Here is an 18,603-nt window from a genome sequence, read left to right on the forward strand (position 1 = left end):
CTGCCCCCCAGACTCACTGGCCAGCTTCCAACCACACATCTTCTGTGTGCTTACAGGACTTTCACACTCTCCTCAGCACTACTTCTCGGTGGGCTTGCTGGGCTCCCCCATAACAAAGATCCCTTCCCACTTGGGAGACAGGGTGACTGAGGCTAGGAGATTGGCTGTGAACTCCAGACATGGGCGGGGCCAGCCTGGCTGTGCTCCCTGCATTAGTTGCCCTTTTGGGGGGTGTAGTCTGAAGCCCTGGTGTGGCTCTGCTGGGGTGATGCCCCACTCCAATGGACCAGGCTTTTCCTCAATTGAGGAATCCCCCTCAGAGGCTCTTTAGGTTCTGACTGTTTGTCTCTGTACCGCAGGAACCAAATACCAGGCAACCTTGAGCGTGGATGATTGCTTTGGGCTGGGCCGTTTGGCCTACAACGAAGGGGACTATTATCATACAGTGCTGTGGATGGAGCAAGTGCTGAAGCAGCTGGATGCTGGGGAGGAGGCCACCACGCCCAAGACTCAAGTGCTAGACTACCTCAGCTACACTGTCTTCCAGCTGGGTGACCTGCACCGGGCTCTGGAGCTCACCCGCCGCCTGCTCTCCCTTGGTAAGGAGATTCAGAAGGGTAAGACAGGGGTGGGGACCTGGCAGAGGAGCTGGGCTCTGCTGGTTGCTGCCTGATCTTCTCCTGCGACTGTGTTAGTCTGACCTGTCACCTGACCAGTGACTAATGCCTTACTGATTCTAGGCCCAGTCCAACTGCCAGCCAGCTCCTTGCCCACCTCAGTCCTGGCCTTAGCCCTTGCTGATCGGTACACTCTGGTCTCTGACACCTGTGGCCCCACATGCTCCCTTTTTTAAGAGGGGCCTGGTGCTGTGGTAGGTACATCTGCCACTATGCAGGGTGGGGCCTTCACTGTGTCAGGGCAACTCAGGAGGTAAGCTGTACTTCATGGTCGCTAGTGAATAGTGACTCGAGCCATCATTTAGGGACCTGAGGTCTGTGAGGACCTGCCATGGCATTGGTGCTTTACGTGTCTTGTGGTGTTGCACTGAGGGAGGCCGATAGCACTGCATCTTTAAAATCCACCTTTTCCACCTTTAACTAGTACATGGGATCATCGTAGTCTGGAATTTCATAGACCGACAAAGGCTTTTTTATGCTGCCACTTTTCACAGGGTCCTGAGTCTGATGTCAGCTAGCATATGCATGTCCCGGAAGACTGATGTAGGAGGAGGGCATTGTAGATTCTGTCAAGTGAGTTGGAGCCTTGAACAGGGAGTCAGAATGCCTGAATTCTTGTTCTGTAAAACCTTAGTGTCTTGACATCTTTGGGCCTTAATTTCCGTACCTGAAGAGTGGGATAGTAACCCTGCCAAGCCTGCTGCTTTGGGTGTTGAGAGGTCCACAAGACAAAGCAGCGCAGCATCGTGTGGCTCTTCTTTTTGTTGGCATTTCAGTCTGCCTTCTGGCTATGATTAGCATCTGATGTGGCCACCAATTGTGCGTATACTAGGGAACGGGTGTGACTGACACACACGCATGTCATGAGCGGGAGGCAGGACTCTGGGCTGCTTCTCTGGACCTGGGTCCCTGGGATGTCTGGAGAGGCCTGAGAGGACAGCCCCCATGTACTCAGTAGCTGGCTAAGCGTCTCCCCTTTGTTGCTGCTCTGTCATCTCTGACCGTGGTGGGGAGAACCTTTGGTGGCTTTTTGTGTCTGACCAGCAAACCGTGGTTAGAGTGCTGTGGAAGGCAGGATGCTGCGTGCGAGTGAGCTCCTGGGAGAGAAAACCGCTTACAGAATAATTTCTCTGAATGACCTAACAGATGTTTGTGGTTTCCTTTTCTTTCTTGTTCTTTGCTTTTTCTAGACCCGAGCCATGAACGAGCTGGAGGGAATCTGCGGTACTTTGAACATTTGTTGGAGGAAGAAAGAAAAAAAACATTATCAAACCAGACGATGGACGCTGAGCCGGCAACCCGGGAAGGCATCTACGAGAGGCCTGTGGACTACCTGCCCGAGAGGGATGTCTACGAGAGCCTCTGTCGTGGGGAGGGTGTCAAACTGGTGAGATGTGTGAGGTGAACCGGGGTCCCAAGCTGTGGGCCTGGACTTTGGTTCTGGGCAGGCAGATTTGGGGAGATGCTCCTTTGTCTGAATGTACTTTTCTCAGCATCTCCCCCAATTCTTTGTAGCATCTGCTGAGGCTGAAGTGTGGGTGTTCTCTGAGACTGTCTCCCCTGATGCCAGCAGAGTTTCTGTCCTCTTAGTTATTACTGAGCTCCACTCCCCGCCCCAATATGCCCAGATTTTGCCTGACTCCCTGTTGTGAAGTAGAAAACCATGGGTGTGGATGTGTCCCAGGGCCCGCAGGAAGTCATGTTATGAGTAGAGAGTAAAGTCTCTATAGCAAAGACAAAGCTTGTGTTAGAGCTTAGTATAGGGTATCACTGGCCTCTGAGAGCCCTGGGATTCCAGAGCTTCCTCAGGGAGGCTGAGGTGTGGGGAAGGCTCTCGGCCTTTCCGTGCCCGAGTCTGTCTGGCTCCCAGTGGCTTCTCCACCTGGAAAGGCTTTTCTACCAGCCCCGGCCCTTTAAATCTCTATGAAAGGGCCCAGGAATTAGCCTTTGCCACAGGGCTTGTAGACATGAGGTATTCTTGTGGGGGAAGAGAAATCGCATGGTTTGCGAGGTGACATTTCTTGCCAGTCAAACTGAGGGGCTTTTGTTCCCTTCTGGGGCAGGGCTGGGTGGTGGTGGGGGCGGCTGCTGGAAACAGGGGGTGAGACCATTGTCTGCTGCTGGAGGAGGCTGGGGCTGGGGATCTGGATCACTCAGCTCAGTGCCTGTCGCTCTGTGCTCCCCAGACACCCCGGAGGCAGAAGAGGCTTTTCTGTAGGTACCATCATGGCAATAGGACCCCAGAGCTGCTCATCGCCCCTTTCAAAGAGGAGGATGAGTGGGACAGCCCACACATCGTCAGGTACTACGATGTCATGTCTGATGAGGAAATCGAGAGGATCAAGCAGATTGCGAAGCCCAAAGTAGGTGTCTCTGCAGGTCCTTCTCAGGTTGCTGAATGGCGCGTCCTCTCTCTCAGCCCTAGTACCATGGGGATGCTCATTTGCCCACCCTGCCTGCCTTTGCCAGTGTCTAGCATGAATCTGTCATGGGGTACTGAGATGCTTCAGACGCAGTCTGCGTTTGTGAGTTCATGGTCCAGTGAGGAAGAAAGAGAAGGGACCCGATGTGGACAGCCCAGAGTAACTGGTACGATGACAGAAGGGCAAACAGGGTGGGCCCACAGTGAGACAAGTCAGTTTCACCTGGAGCTCCTGATTGAGATTGCAAAGGAAGAGATTAACTTGGAGGAGAATGTATATCTTTACAGTATTGAGTCTTCTCATCCAGGAGCATGCTGTATCTCTCCATTTATCCATATCTTTTTAAAATTTGAGTTTTGCTCATTTCTTGTTAAAAGTTTATTTCTAGGTAGTTTCTTTAGTCTCTTACTGTAATTGTACTTTATTTCTTCATCATTATATTTTAACTGGTTCTACTAGAATATTGTTGCTGTTAGCTGCCATCAAGTTGGCCCCCAACTCATGGCAACCCCACGTATTACAGAGTAGAACTGCTCCATAGGGTTTTCTTGGCTGTAATCTTTATGTAAATAGTTTGCCAGGCCTTTCTTCTGTGGAGCCACTGGGTGGGTTCGAACCACCAACCTTTAAGTTAGCCGATCACAAACCCCTTGTGCTTCTAGTTTACTATTATATGCTAAACTCTTGCTTTTTAGTATTTGATATATTTCAGAGTATAAGGTAGTGTTTACTGAGAACTTAGAGTGTGACAGGCAGTGTTCTAAGTCCTTCATGTGTATTAACTGTTAACTGTATTAAGTAGGCCCCGTCATTATTTGCATCTTACACACGAGGAAACCAGGACTTGGGCAGGTCACTAGTTATTGAACTCGTTTATTCCTTTTTAGGTTTTTAGTTGATTCTCTTTTTTACAGATAGTATTTTTGTTTGCAAATAAGGAAAATTTTGTTTTCCCCTTCCCAATACTTACAATTAATTTTTTTGTTTTGTTTTGTTTTATTGAACTGCCTAGAACTTTGAGAGCTGTTTATAATAGGCATCCTTGTCTTATTCTTGAACTTCCTGGAAATTCCCCTGGTATTTCACTGTTAGATATGAAGTTGGATGTTGGTTTTGTATACATATCATCCTGTTACAAAATTATTCTTCTGTTTCTAGTTCAAAAAGAATTTCTCCCATTCGAACATCTTTCAAAGAGAGCTACTTGCTGCCATGTCCCCTTTCCCCCTTCCCCATCACTGATGATTGGGCGGGAGGATTTAGCTGGATTCTGTACTGCTTTGTTCCTAATAGGATTGTAGTGGCCAAGGTGGGCCCAACATTTCTCACAGAGAGATCCGAAATAGGTTCCCATACCATGGTTGGGCGGGTATGGGGCTGGCTTCTGGACCTCATCTTGGAACAACCTTGGCACGAGTCTGTAGGAGAGCTAGGGCTTAGAGTTAGCTGTTGGCATCCTTGGTGGGGCTGAGGGAAGGTCTAGCTCATGTGCATGGAGAATGGGGATCAGGACCTCCTTTCCACTCTGTCACCCGCATGTCTCCCAAAGCCCTCCTGGGAGGAAAACTACTTTCTATTTGCCAGGTGAGGGAGGCACTGTTGTGCCAGAATCTCCTGAGAGGTTCCTTTCCTGCCCCTCAACCCCAGACACTGAGAACATTTTTGTGCGGTGGGGAGTGTGGGTGCGGTGTGTGTGTGTGTGCGTGTGCGTGTGTGCATGTGTAGTGGTATTAGGAAAACTTGTCTTTGATCAGAGGCCATCTTAAGAGCCAAACGTGTTGGCTGTCACAAGCTGACCTTCTGGATCCTGTGAGGGACAGATGCTATTTTGGCTTTAAAGTGGTACTTATGAGCTTAACTTGGCCTGTGGGGAATGCCTGGCAGCTGCCTCTGGGTGCCCGACCTGCTTTCAGAATAGCCCTGTCAGTCCCCAGGGGCAGAGCACAGTTGCCCAGAGCCTCCTTGTGGGCGACAGGCCAGTGTAGAAGCTCATGCGTTTGGATGAGGCCGAGCTGGGGCTGCAGTTGTCATCAGGGAGGGACCACCATGAGCTGGCACTCAGAAAGGGCCCATGGATAAAGTAGCTCAGGGAAGCCGTCTGTCCTGGGTGCACTGACCATCTCACCAGAACATGCTGTGGCAGCACAGTGTTGCGGTAGCCAATCTCACCTCCTGACCTGCCTCGAGTCCATCTGCTCCTCTTCATCCCTCCTGCCACCCCCTGACCCAGGCCACCATCCTTTCTTGCCCTAATCTCTGCTTTGGCTTCCTCATTGGCCTCCTTTTTCCTACTCTGGCTCCTTCTTAGTCAGCTCCCCATGAAGTGTCCACAGTGATCCTTAGGACTTTCAGATTGTGAGCGCCCTCCCCCACATAAAGCCTTCCCTTTTCCTCGTTGGCCTCAAGGTTGCATCCAGACACTAGAGCCCCCCTCCCCCCGCCCCCGTCTTTGCAGCTTTCCCTAAGCTCTGATGCATAGTTGTAATGCCATACCTGTTTTCATCCCTGGGCCTCTGTGTTGCTGCTCCCTCTTCCTGTAACATTTCTCCACCTGGCTAACTCCTATTTATCTTTCAAGTCTCAGCCCCTCTTATAGGAAGCCATTCTTGATTCTTTGTGCTGTGATCCCACAGGACATTAAGCTTACCCCCATCTTTGCTCTGATCACGCTGTGCTGCAATTACCTGGCTAATTTTCTGCATTCCCCGCTTGACTGAGTGTATGAAGGCAGGGACCACTTCTGTTTGGTCACCCAGCGTAGTGCCAGGCACAGAGTAAACACTCATGAAATGTTATGGAATTAAGGAGAAATACTGATAGGGTGCGTAACTGGATCTATGGCCCCACCCACATGAGGTCATTAGCGTAGTCCATAGCTGAAGCACGGGCCTGGCTGGCTCTGGGCAGCAGGCTCCTCTGGGAGTATCACTAAGCCTGTCTGTAAAGACTAGAGGGAAATAAGGTAGGTGAGGGTGTGTGTATGTGAGAGCAGCCGACTTCAGGCAGCATTTCGCTTATGTCAACTTATAGAGTCCTTTCCTGATTCCATCATCTGACTTCATGAGGCTCCGAAGGGAATGAGAACTGTGCCTTCTGTCTTTACTCCTTGCAGCAGTGGCAATTAACAGTGAACTTGGGGTTGGCTGATAAATAAGGAAATTAGGTATAGCTATTAACTCCATTCACACCCTCAATTTGCCTACCCTCTTTCTGCTTGGTTGGAATGTGGGTCTTCCTTCTCCTGAGCTGCTTAGAGATACCTTAGGGCCCCTTGTGTTTAGAGGGGAGAACAGTATCCAGCCTAACTTTATAAAGCAGGATGTGATAGCCTCCAAGAGGGTGTCAGGAAGGGGAGTTGTCAGGAGCCCAGTGTGAGGTAGTGCAGCAGCAGAATGTTTGGGAGAATCTGGGTAGGCTTCTTGGCAGAGAAGGCCACCAAGGTTCAGAAGGATGGTAGGACTTGACCAAGTACGGAGAACATGCAGGGTGTATAGGCTCAGGGATGGCGGCACAGTCTGAATGTGGTGGAGCAGCCAAGTTCAGGCAGGGCTGGTATGTGGGCCTGTTGAGAATGAGGTTGTCCAGGCAGATGGGTGGATGTGCAAAGCATGTTCCATAGGCATAATTCTGCAGGCAGCATGGACCTGGGTAGGAGCAGGAGTGGGCAGTGAACAAGCAGGGTGGTAGCCAGTGTCTGACACACAGCAGGAATGTGGAGGCCTCAGACCCCTGCCCTGGCCTGACTTACAGCCTCATGGGGCCTGTGTTAGAACCACTGTATCCAAAGCTTCTTCCCCCACTGGTCTGGCTGGCAGGTCTGGTCCTGGTGTTCTCAAGGCAAAGAAGAATAAATCTGCATTCTTTTCCTGCCTTCCAGCTTGCACGAGCCACTGTTAGAGATCCCAAGACAGGTGTCCTCACTGTTGCCAGCTATAGGGTTTCCAAAAGGTAAGCAAAGATGGTGGTGGTGTTTGGGGCTGGTGGTAGCTGGCTCAAGCTGCAACTTCAATGCCTCCCAGTCTCTACCGCGGGAGGGTGGCTGGGCGTGTTCTGCCTACTGGCCATTCTTCACCCTTGTGCAGCACTCATCCTGTGCTGTCTGTCAGTGCTGGCCCTGACAATGGGGAGAGAGTACAGGACCTAAGCCTACCCTCCACACCTTCCTTTCTCTGCCCTTTTCTTTTGGCTCAGCTCCTGGCTAGAGGAGGACGATGACCCCGTTGTGGCACAAGTGAATCGTCGCATGCAGCACATCACAGGGCTAACAGTAAAGACTGCAGAATTGTTGCAGGTACAGCTGGTCCCTTGTAGCCTGTAGGCTTAGGAAGGGGATATTTCTGTCTAGGTGGTCTCCCAGGGAGCCACATTAGCATCACTGGTGTAGCCAAGGGAGGGTATAGCCAGCATGTATGGAGAGTAGGGACCAGGACCCCCTTTTCACTCCCTGGGCGAGTCGCATGTCCTCCAAAGCTCCCTAGGGAGGAAAATGACTAATAACCTGTATGACTACACAATGCTATGAATATGGAGTGGTGTCACATTGGGAAGCCAGAATTAAGCATGCCTGCTGGCATTCGACAGTTGGTATTCAATAAATATTGATTGAGCATCTCCTGTGTGCCATGCTAGTGGTGGGCATGGCGGGCTCATTCATGTTTTCTTGACTGCTGAAGTTGAACTCCTGAATTGTTCCAGGGACACCTCTAAGAGAGCTATAAATATTTTCAGAGGTCGTGATTCTGAGTCACAGTCAAATGCATTTGGAGACAAAGTGTTCTGTGATATGTTACTAGGAGAAGTGAGAGGCCTGGACCAGTTTGGTGGTGAAGGTAGAGTGCTGTGGTTCAAGTACTCCCTGTGGAACTCTGGCTTTCTGCCTTTGTGTGATTATGAAGAAACATGGCAGCACCATGCTGAAAAGTTTTGGGTAAAGCACCCAGTGTATGCTCGAGGGTATTGAGTTCAAATCCTCCCTAACTTTGCTCCCTTCTGAACAGCTGAACTTCTGAGTTCTGTGTAAAAGCAATGACCTGAGATACCACCAGGCGAATTTCACTGGCACCTCTCTAGAGTCCCCTGGATCCTTCTGTGTGGCTAGAGTTTCTGTGTATTTAAGGATAGCAGCCTTCACCTTTAGGCTTGCATTTGGGCCTGACCAATCATAGATCTCAATCGAATGTTGAAATGAAGATCATTGAATTTTCTGAACTTTTGCCTGGACACAGCCAAGCAAATCAGCACTCATTCTTTTTTCAGCAGCTGCATGAGCAGCCACGAAACCAATTTTGAAGATCATCTTTATGAATTTGTATACAGTTGGCCAGAGCTTTCACAAATATGCTGATTACCTTGCAAATGGTCTTTTGAAAAGTTCATATAATCTTTTCAGTTCAACTCAACTTAGCATTCTCTAATGTTTAAATAAGTTCCATAGACAAGCGTATTGATAGAAGACTTCTACCATGTCTTCACATATACGAGAAAACCACCATTTCAAGAGCAGTAGGAGCGCAGCATGCACTAGAGACGTGTCCCTGTTGACATTATTGTGATTCATATCTCCTTGGAGCAGATATTTTTTTTAAGACATCTGCCACTGCTTCCTCCGTGTTGGAGTTGGTGTTCAGGACTCTCATAGCCATGACAGGATGAATCTCCTTGATTGACTGATCCCACACCCTTGACCACGGGTCTGAGAAGAGTGGACGGGACTCGTGCCCCTATTGCTCTCCTGGATGCACCCCTGCCTCACATTCAGCTGTGGAAGACAGCAGTTTTGTGCTGTGGACTAGCTTCTCTGCTGCAACCCTGGCTTCATCGGGCCTGCCTTTTGTGTTGTAGCGCAGTTGACTGGGTTTGAATGCCAGTGCTCTCAGCGGAGGGACTCTTAGAGTCAGGGCTCTTCTGGGAGTTGCAACCACAGCTGCCAGGTGGCCGAGGCAACATTTATGTGTGCATTCCTCCTCTAGGATCTGTGTTGGCATTTCTCATGCCAGTCAGCAGTGTTAAAAGCTTTTACCTTGCATGATCTGGAGAACAGGAACTTGGATCTCAGCACCTGTCTCTAAGTGTTCACTCCACATGGACTGCTTACAGTGTCATAAATGCCTAGGCACCAGCAACAGCCTTCACACCAGGGCCCTTTGGGAATGCCACAGGCTTCTGGTGGTTCTACCTGTTGACACCCTTCCAGCTGTAGTTGATGTGTTTGCTACAGACCAGTTGGAAGAAAAAGGGCAATTCAGACTTCCTGTGAATTAGATGAGGATTTTTTTTATGTCTAGAGTTTTCTAGACAGAATTCTCTAAGATTGAAGACTCTGGCTCAATAATGTCTCAGCCTCACCAGGAAAGTGATTTTTAAGCTTCTGTCTTGCCTTCAGTGTGGCCTCCACATCAGCGTCATAAGTGCCCGTACCTTCCAAGTTACTGGCTCTCGACTGGTGTAATAACAAGGCTAAAGATTCAAATGAACACTTTCTCACTAGGATGTGTTGTAATTGCTTGTTATTGAAGGTGTGAGTTCTGGGGACTTGATTATACCCTGGTGATAAATCTGATTGTTACAAATCTAGATGTTCCCATTACTTTTTTACTATTGGGGACAGTATTAAATAGTGAAGAGACAGTGGCATTATCACCATGATCAAATGTGTTTCCCGAAACTGTTGAAAAATGAACCAGCATGAACAATGCAGGGTTGTTTTACTACCTGGCATCCGAACATTTAAGCAGACCAGCCAACAAGTGTAAGTTTTGGAAAAACGCAGTCGCACTCTGCAGCTCCAGCAACAAGCAGGGATTGAATTTTCCTAAGTCCATTGGCATGCTAATCACGGTTATGTTTAAAAATTTCCCCAAGTTCTCGACTAGAATGGATCCAAGGAAAAAATAACATTTGTAAAAAGCTTTTATGAAATCACTTGGCCGGTTGCTATGGTGCTCCGTTCTTAGATGCATCTCCAGCAGTAGGGCTGCTTGCTGAACTGACATCCTGTTGACCGGCTTTCCAGGTATTTTAGGTGTGGGACTCTTAGAGGCTGAAGCAGCAGATGACAGCGTGTTTCATCCACTGATTTTTCATGTCAGAGTTTTTTACTTTTGTAGACACTGGAAATCACTGCCCCAATTTTGTACTTTCTCACACTTGGCAAATATTGTTTGTGCTCCAATAGCAGGATTTCCTCTCTCGTAAAGTCTACCCTCCCTTTGTCTCCCATGTGACCGTATTCTCCATTATTGTCAAATCTCTCACCTGACTGCTGGAATCTCCAAAAAGGATATACAAAAAATACCAACTTTCTGAGGATTAATGGCCGAGCCACAGAGATTTTTAGCATTTCAGTAAGCCACAGTAGCCAACTGCTGCCAGATGGTGCCACTTGATCCATCAGCTCCCTTATCAGATTCTGCACTTCAGCTTGAGCCTTGTCTCTCATTCTGTCTACTAAAGCTACACTAACTGTTGTGATTTACTACTTATGTTGTGCTGGGTGGTGAGCAGTTCACAAAGGCATTTAAAATTCCCAGTCCAATTAATGATACCTGGTAATTCCTGAAGCTGAGGTAGCCCAAGTCTTACTCGAGGTCTGAGCTTAGGCTGGGGTGCACCCGGCCACCCATGTCCCTCTACCGTACTTGGATACAGAAGTACTCCATGCAGTGGACCACTGTGGAAGGGGGTGGGGTAGGTTTTGTTGCACCCAGCCTAGCCAGGAACAGCTCCTGGGGCACAGTGGCTGAAGTGGCAGCAGCAGTGCCAGGCACCAAACAGCTCCCAAGCTAATGTTTAAAAAAAAAAAAAAAAAAAAGCACCTGTATCTCGAGTTAGTTGTTGACTTTCCTCTGGGTCATGTTCTCGTTATCTCCCAAACAAATGGCCCAAGCCAGGGCCTCCCTCATGAAGGGCCCCTTGCGATACTGCCCGAGTGTTCCTGCAGGGCTGGGAGCTTCTCCACAGTGGCCATCTGCAGGTCACCTGTCTTGTTCTGTTTGGGAATCCACATTTGTGCTGCAGCTTTGCTCTAGGACACAGCTCTAGTCATGTTTGCAACATTTGCTGTGCCTGTGCTGGCAAGGCATGGCTCTCCTCCACCTTAGAGTGGCTGCTCTTGGGGATTCTCATTGTTTGCAGGCCTGGGAAAATGGTATCCCTGGGGAGATGAGCTGCTTCATGACTGTTCCTGCTGCTAACAAGGTCTAATTGTAGTTATTTCCCACCAGGTTGCTAATTATGGCATGGGAGGACAGTATGAGCCACACTTTGACTTCTCTAGGGTAAGGTCCAAATCATGGGTGCTTTCGGAAGTCTCTGCTCCAGCTGGTTTGAGAAGACTGGAGCTCCTAGGAATATTTCAGCCTCTAGATCAGGCCCCCTACCTCACCAGGGGAGAACCCTTATTGCGGGTGAAGCCCAAATCCGGAACCTTGGGGCCTGAGGAGCTCAGTGGCTGTTTCCTCTGTAGATGTGGGGAGTGTTTCCCCTGCCTCAACTCTGTGTCACTCTTTGTGCAGACTGTAAAGCAAAAGGCCTCACTAGGTCTTTGTGAAAAGAGTTCCTGCCTCCCCTCTCCCCACCTGGCTGGGTTTCCTTTGCAGCCTTGGCCCATGTTCCAGGCTGACTCATGAAACACACTTATTACCTCCCCCTGACCCTTTTGGCCTTGGTCCTGTGGGTGGTGGGTGAAGTCAGTTGCAAACTTGGGTGAAAGTTGTTGTCTGTTGCAGCGACCTTTTGACAGCGGCCTCAAAACGGAGGGGAATAGGTTAGCGACGTTTCTTAACTATGTAAGTACTGGGTCCAGGCCCACCTGTTCACTCTCACTTAATTTTATAGAGCCATGAGCAAGATGCTTTCAAGCGTTTAGGGACGGGAAATCGTGTGGCCACATTCTTAAACTACGTGAGTATGATGTGTGCAGGGTATGGGCCCTAAGAGGACCTTGGGTCCAAAGTGCTGTCTTATATTCTGTCACTATCTGGGCTGATACCCCAGCTGCTGGCTAATGGCTGGGCTGGCCCTTCTGGGCCTCACCATCCTTCTTGGCTGCAGTAGAGACAGTTGGTCTCTGTTCCCATCTGTGCGCTCCCTTCCCCGTGCCACACCAGCAACCTTCTCACATCCCTGACTCTTTTTTTGATGGGTCCAGTGCTAGTCTGGACTTTTGGTATGGGTGCCCTGGAGGGCTCTCTGCTTGCCAGCAGAGTGAGGAGATAGCTGTGAGGTGCTCTTAGATGAAAGCTGCCCTTGTTTCCCCAAAGGCTCTGTGGTTTGCCTCCCACCTGCTGCCTCTGCTCCATCCTGAGGGCCTTGGGTTTGCCTTTCACATGAGGAATAATTTCCCTCCTCTCTCCTGAGAGAGTCACCTCTAAACAGGCATAGAGGCTGTCAAGTGATTTGGAGAAAGAAGCCCATGTCCATTTCTTCCTTTGGTTTTTCATTTAAGCTTTTATTGTATGGTTGTTAAGTGCTGGGATGTGCTCTGAACATGCTGGGGAGCACATGTGTGGCCTCTCTTGTGGAGCTTAAGGTCTAATACAGGGGACTTAAACTTTAAACATAACCTGTACTCTGCCCATTGCCGTTGTCGATTCCAACTCATAGCGACCCTATAGGACAGAGTAAAACTGCCCCATTGGGTTTCCAAGGAGTGGCTGGTGGATTCGAACTGCTGACTTTTTAGTTAGCAGCCAGGCTGTTAACTACTATGCCACCAGGGCTCCCTAGAGATAATTACTTAGTTACCATGTTGATAAGTGCCATGAAGAAGTAGCATAAGGAGCTTTTGGAGCCCAGTGTTGGAGTTCAGGAAAGGCCTACGTCATTTCAGACTTGACGGTTAAATGGAAATTAGCTGGTGGAACATGGTTTTTGGCAGAGGGGAGAATGTGTGGAGGGCTGGAAGAGCGAAGGATATTGGGATGTTGAAAAACTAGAGAAAGGCTGGTATGGCTCAGAAGCCACAAATGAGCCTAGAGTGGTTGGAGGGAGAGGCTGGTGAGACTGACAGGGCCTTGGGGTTCCAGAAAAGAGTCTGGGTTTAATCCCGAGGGCCATTGGAAACCACTGGGGAGGGGGGTTCATCTTATTCATTTAGCATATGTCCGTCAAGTGCCCTTCAATCTGTCTGGTATGTGTCCTGTGGAAATAATTTTTAGCTCCAGATTGTATTACATTATATGCAAAAAACTTGAAGTAAGAGCCAGATGAGAATGAAGTGATGCTTTGGGCATGAGTTGAGGCATGCTCTGTGAGTGTGTAGGACTTGAGTTCTTTTTTGTTTGTCTCGCTGTGGGAGAGGCAGATTCTCTGCAGATACCGTGCCCTATCTGCCTGCCCAGGTGGCCCTTGGGAAGGCAGCTGTGCTGGAAAGTGGTTTAGAGCAGCAGGTTACTAGAGCCAGGGAGACAGCCCACAGTGAGGGACACATTTGGTGAGGGAATCAGCAGGAGGCTCCTGGTCAGGGCACTTCACTGGGCACAGTGGCTTAGGCAAGGCCAGGCTGGATGGTGACTCAAGGGGCAAGGATTGGGACAGGCATTTTTCTGAGTATAGACTCAGATAGTTCCAATCAAGGGCAGCCAGGATATGGGTCTCTTACACTGACTTTTGGGTGCCTGTGAGCTACACAGATTAAGCAGGGCATGAGGAGGTGCAGGGTATGGGAAGAGCCTTTCGTGGCATAAGGGCTGACCATTGAGCAGTGCCATTTATGCTGTTTGACAGAGAGGAGGGTGATCTGTGCACCTTTTCATGTCATTTGTGGCTCATTTCGTCTGAGTGTCTTGGGTAGAATGGCCAAGCTTTATGTCTTATATTCCCAGATGAGTGATGTAGAAGCTGGTGGTGCCACCGTCTTCCCTGATCTGGGTGCTGCAATTTGGCCTAAGAAGGTAAGTTCTGGTCCTTACAGGTCAGAGGTTGAAGCAGAGCTTAGACCTTCCCCATACCCTGGTCCTTGTCCTGCTTGACTGTCACTGTGATGGGCCTAAGCCCCTTCCCACCTGGACTCTGACCTTGTGGCCTCAGCTTCCAACTGCAGAGAAGGGACAGGGGAGGAATGTTCCCTCAGGGGCAGGTGGGTTTGGAAATGTCCACCTACCATGAAGGGTAGGTGCTGTCTGGGAAGATCCTCTACCACTGAAATTCTACAGCCCTGTCCCCCCATACACAGGGAATTGAGGCTGTTTCTGCTCAGGGAGAGGGCTCTGTGGTGCTCTGGGGTCAAGTCTCAGAGCCCATGTTGAGCCACGTGTGTGTGGCAGAACATTGAGCAAAAAAAGCCAAATTCCATGCTTATCACACACGGCATCTTTCTTGGAGTTCAGAGAATATGTCTTAAGGGGATAAATCCCTTTGTTTCTGTCGGTGGTACCGTCTAGGGACTCCTTCCCATCTTGTTCCCTCAAGCCCAATCTCTGAGGACGTGGTCTAACAGGCTTTTCTTCCCTAGGGCACAGCTGTGTTCTGGTACAACCTCCTGCGGAGCGGGGAAGGTGACTACCGAACAAGGCATGCTGCCTGCCCGGTGCTTGTGGGCTGCAAGTGGGGTAAGTAGCTTACCGGTGGTGCTGGCCTTGGTGGTCTCTGCCTGGGAATGGTGACTAGGGGTGGGGAGGGGTCAGGGAGGAGATTGCTGTTTGCCTTATAAACCTTGTAGAACAATTTGATTTTTTAAACTAAGCACGTATATTACTTTTAAAAATTAAATGTTAATTTGTATTTTGAAAGCTTTATGATTTCAGTTTACCATTCATCTGTCAGTTTGTTGTACTGCGGTGGCTTGCATGTTGCTGCGATGCTGGAAGCTATGCTACCGGTATTTCAAATACCAGCAGGGTCATCCATGGTGGACAGGTTTCAGTGGAGCTTCCAGACCAAGACAGACCTGGTGGTCTAGTTCTGAAAAAAAATTGGCCAGTGAAAACCTTATGAACAGCAGGAGAACCTTGTCTGATACAATGCCGGAAGATGAGTTCCTCCAGTTGGAAGGCACTCAAAATACAACTGGGGAAGAGTTGCCTCCTCAAAGTAGAGTTGACCTTACTGATGTGGATGGAGTAAAGCCTTCAGGGCCTTCATTTGCTGATGCAACACAACTCAGATGAGAAGAAACAGCTGCAAAGATCGATTAATAATTGGAATGTAGAATGTATGAAGTATGGATCTAGGAAAATTGGAAGTTGTCAAAAATAAAATGGAATGTATAAAGATTGATATCCTAGGCGTTAGCTGAAACGGACTGGTATTTGCCATTTTGAGTTGGACAATCTTATGGGATACTATGCTGGGAATGACAAATTGAAGAGGAATAGCATCAAATTCGTCAAAAAAGAACATGTCAAGATCTGTCCTCAAGTACAATGCTGTCCATAACACTATAATATCCAAACAACTACAAGGAAGACCAGTTACTAAGATCACTATTCAAATTTATGTATCAACCACTAATGCCAGAGATGAAGAAATTGAAGATTTTTACCAACTTCTGCAATCAAGCTGCATTGATGGTTACCGGTGATTGGAATGTAAAAGTTGGAAACAAGAAGTATCAGTAGTTGGAAAATATGGCCTTGGTGATACAAATGACATGGGAAATCACATGATAGAATTTTGCAAGACCAATGACCTGTTCATTGGAAACACCTTTTTCAACAATATAAACGGCGACTATAAACATGGACCTTACCGGATGGAATACACAGGAATCAAATCGACTACACTTGTAGAAAGAGATAATGGAAAAGCTCAATATCATCAGTCAGAACAAGGACAGGGTCTGACTGTGGAACAGACCATCAATTGCCCATATGCAAGTTCAAGTTGAAGCTGGAGAAAATTAGAACAAGTCCAGAAGAGCCAAAATATGACCTTGAGTATATCTCACCTGAATTTAGAGACCATCTCAAGAATAAATTTGATCCATTGAACACTAATGACTGAAGACCAGAAGAGCTGTGGGATGATACCAAGGATATCATACATGAAGAAAGACAAAGTTTATTAAAAAGACAAGAAAGGAAAAAAAGACAAAAATGGATGTCAGAAGAGACTCCGAAACTTACTCTTGAACGTAGAGCAGCTAAAGCGAATGGAAGAAATGTTGAAGTAAATGAGCTGAATAGAAGATTTTCAAAGGATGGCTTAAGAAGACAAAGTATTACGATGAAATGTGCAAAGACCTGAAGTTAGAAAACCAAAAGGGAAGAACACACTTGTCATTTCTCATGCTGAAAGAACTGAAGGAAAAATTCAAGCCTTGAGTTGCAATATTGAAGGATTGTATGGTCAAAATATTGAAGGATACAGAAAACATCAAAAGAAGATGAAAGGAAGACACAGAGTCACTGTACCAAAAAGAATTGATCAACGTTCAGCCATTTCAGGAAGTAGCATATGATCAAGAAACAATGTTATTGAAGGAAGAAGTCTAAGCTGCATTGAAGGCATTGGTGGAAAACAAGGCTCCAGGGGTTGACGGAATACCAATTGAGATGTTTCAACAAACAGATGTAGCCCTGAGGTGCTCACTCATCTATGCCAAGAAATTTGGAAGATAGCTACATCAGCTGACTGGAAGAAATCCATATTTGTGCCCATACCAAACAAAGGTGATCCAACAGAGTGTGGAAATTACTGAACAATATTATGCATACCACATGCAAGTAAAATTTTGCTGAAGATCATTCAAAAGTGGTTGCAGCAGTACATAGACAGGAAATTGCCAGGAATTCAAGCCAAATTCAGAAGACCATGTGGAACGAGGAACATCATCGCTGATGCCAGATGGATCTTGGCTGAAAGCAGAGAATACCAGAAAGATGTTTACCTGTGTTTTATTGACTAGGCAAAGGTATTTGAATGTGGATCATAATAAATTATGGGTGACATTGTGAAGAATGAGAATTCCAGAACACTTAATTGTGCTCATGAGGAACCTGTATATAGACCAAGAGGCAGTCATTCAAGCAGAACAAGGGGATACTGCATGGTTTAAAATCAGGAAATGTGTGTTTCTAGGTTGTATCCTTTCACCATACTTAATTCAGTCTGTATGCTGGGCAAATAATCCATGAAACTGGAGTATATGAAGAAGAACTCAGCATCAGGATTGGAGAAAGACCCATTAACAACACGCTGTATGCAGGTGACACAACCTTGCTTGCTGAAAGTGAAGAGGACTTTAAGCACTTACTGATGAAGATCAAAGACCACAACCTTCGGTATGGATTGTATCTCAACATAAAGAAAACAAAAGTCCTCACAACTGGACCAATAAGCGACATCATGATAAACGGAGAAAAGATCAAAGTTGTCAAGGATTTTTTACTTGGATCCACAATCGATGCCCACGGAAGCAACAGTCAAGAAATCAAACAATGTATTGCGTTGGGCAAATGTGCTGCAAAAGACTTCTTTAAAGCGTTAAAAAATAAAGATCTCACTTTGAGGACTAAGGTGCATCTGACCCAAGCCATAGTATTTTCAGCTGCCTCGTATCCATGGGAAAGGTGGACAGTGAATAAAGAAGACTGAAGAAGAATAGATATCTTTGAATTATGGTGTTGGCGAAGAATGTCAAATATACCACAGACTGCCAAAAGAATGAACAAATTTGTCTTGGAAGAAGTGCAACCAGAATGTTCTTAGAAGCAAGAATGGCGAGACGTTGATGTACTTTGGAAATGTTATCAGGAGGGACCAGTCATTGGAGGAGGATATCCTGCTTGGTAAAGTAGAGGGTCAGCAAAAGAGAGGAAGACCCTCAATGAGATGGATTGAGACAGCGGCTACAACAGTGGGCTCAAACATAGCAATGATTGTGAGGATGGCACATGACAGGGCAGTGTTTCGTTTTGTTGTCACGGGGTTGCTCTGAGTTGGAACTGACTCGACGGCACTAACAACATGACTTCGATAATGCATTAAAATATATTTGGTTTTATTCATTATGAAAGTGTCCGAGGAAAGCGTTCGAGGAATGAAATAGCAGTTCATGTATTTTTGAGACACACATGCTTAGGTGACGGCTCTACTACTCTGGTACCCACAGCACAGAGATTGGGATCTGCTGGCCTGCAGCACCTGATGTTGATGTTCCAAGCCCTCTATAGTCCCAAAAGGCTTCCTCATCCTCATATCCTGCCTCTCAGTTCCCACCTGCCACATTTAGCAGTATCAAGCTCCTTGAGGTCCTGGGCACTATCCCTGGTGGCTGCTACATCAATGTCTTTCTTATCCGTTCTTACTTCCTGGGACCCCCTTGGTGTGGGAACCATCTTGATATGGCCGTCTCCCCAGATTAACTTTGGTTTAGCTTCACCTCCTAGCCCTGGGTTCTCCTTCTCCCTAGCATGGTTAGATACCCCTTTGCTCTGCCCCCACGGCAGCCTGTACACATGTATCTAGTGTCACTGGCAGAATTGTGTACAACTATCCGCTTTTGTGTCTGTCTTGCCCACCAGATGATGAGCAAGTAGATGCCCAAGACTATGTTCTCCTCG

At 47.7% G+C, this 18,603-nt stretch overlaps 1 protein-coding gene across 13 annotated transcripts in view; it reads left to right on the forward strand.

Annotated features, from left to right (window-relative positions):
* Positions 1-18,603, forward strand: part of P4HA2 (prolyl 4-hydroxylase subunit alpha 2) — a 287,775-nt gene that overhangs the window by 268,591 nt on the left and 581 nt on the right. For 11 of the 13 annotated variants that reach the window (XM_049872698.1, XM_049872707.1, XM_049872737.1 and 8 more), the window contains 9 exons: positions 360-599; positions 1,868-2,064; positions 2,864-3,040; positions 6,978-7,048; positions 7,292-7,391; positions 11,323-11,376; positions 11,936-12,001; positions 13,924-13,992; positions 14,553-14,649. In XM_049872698.1, coding sequence (XP_049728655.1) covers positions 360-599; positions 1,868-2,064; positions 2,864-3,040; positions 6,978-7,048; positions 7,292-7,391; positions 11,323-11,376; positions 11,936-12,001; positions 13,924-13,992; positions 14,553-14,649 — 1,071 coding nt within the window. Of the gene's footprint in view, positions 1-359; positions 600-1,867; positions 2,065-2,863; positions 3,041-6,977; positions 7,049-7,291; positions 7,392-11,322; positions 11,377-11,826; positions 11,887-11,935; positions 12,002-13,923; positions 13,993-14,552; positions 14,650-18,603 lie in introns of all 13 variants that reach the window. The other 2 variants (XM_049872799.1, XM_049872788.1) reach the window with 2 other exon arrangements.

The sequence above is a fragment of the Elephas maximus genome, chromosome 2 (genome assembly GCF_024166365.1).
Source record: "Elephas maximus indicus isolate mEleMax1 chromosome 2, mEleMax1 primary haplotype, whole genome shotgun sequence".
Classification (NCBI taxonomy): domain Eukaryota; kingdom Metazoa; phylum Chordata; class Mammalia; order Proboscidea; family Elephantidae; genus Elephas; species Elephas maximus.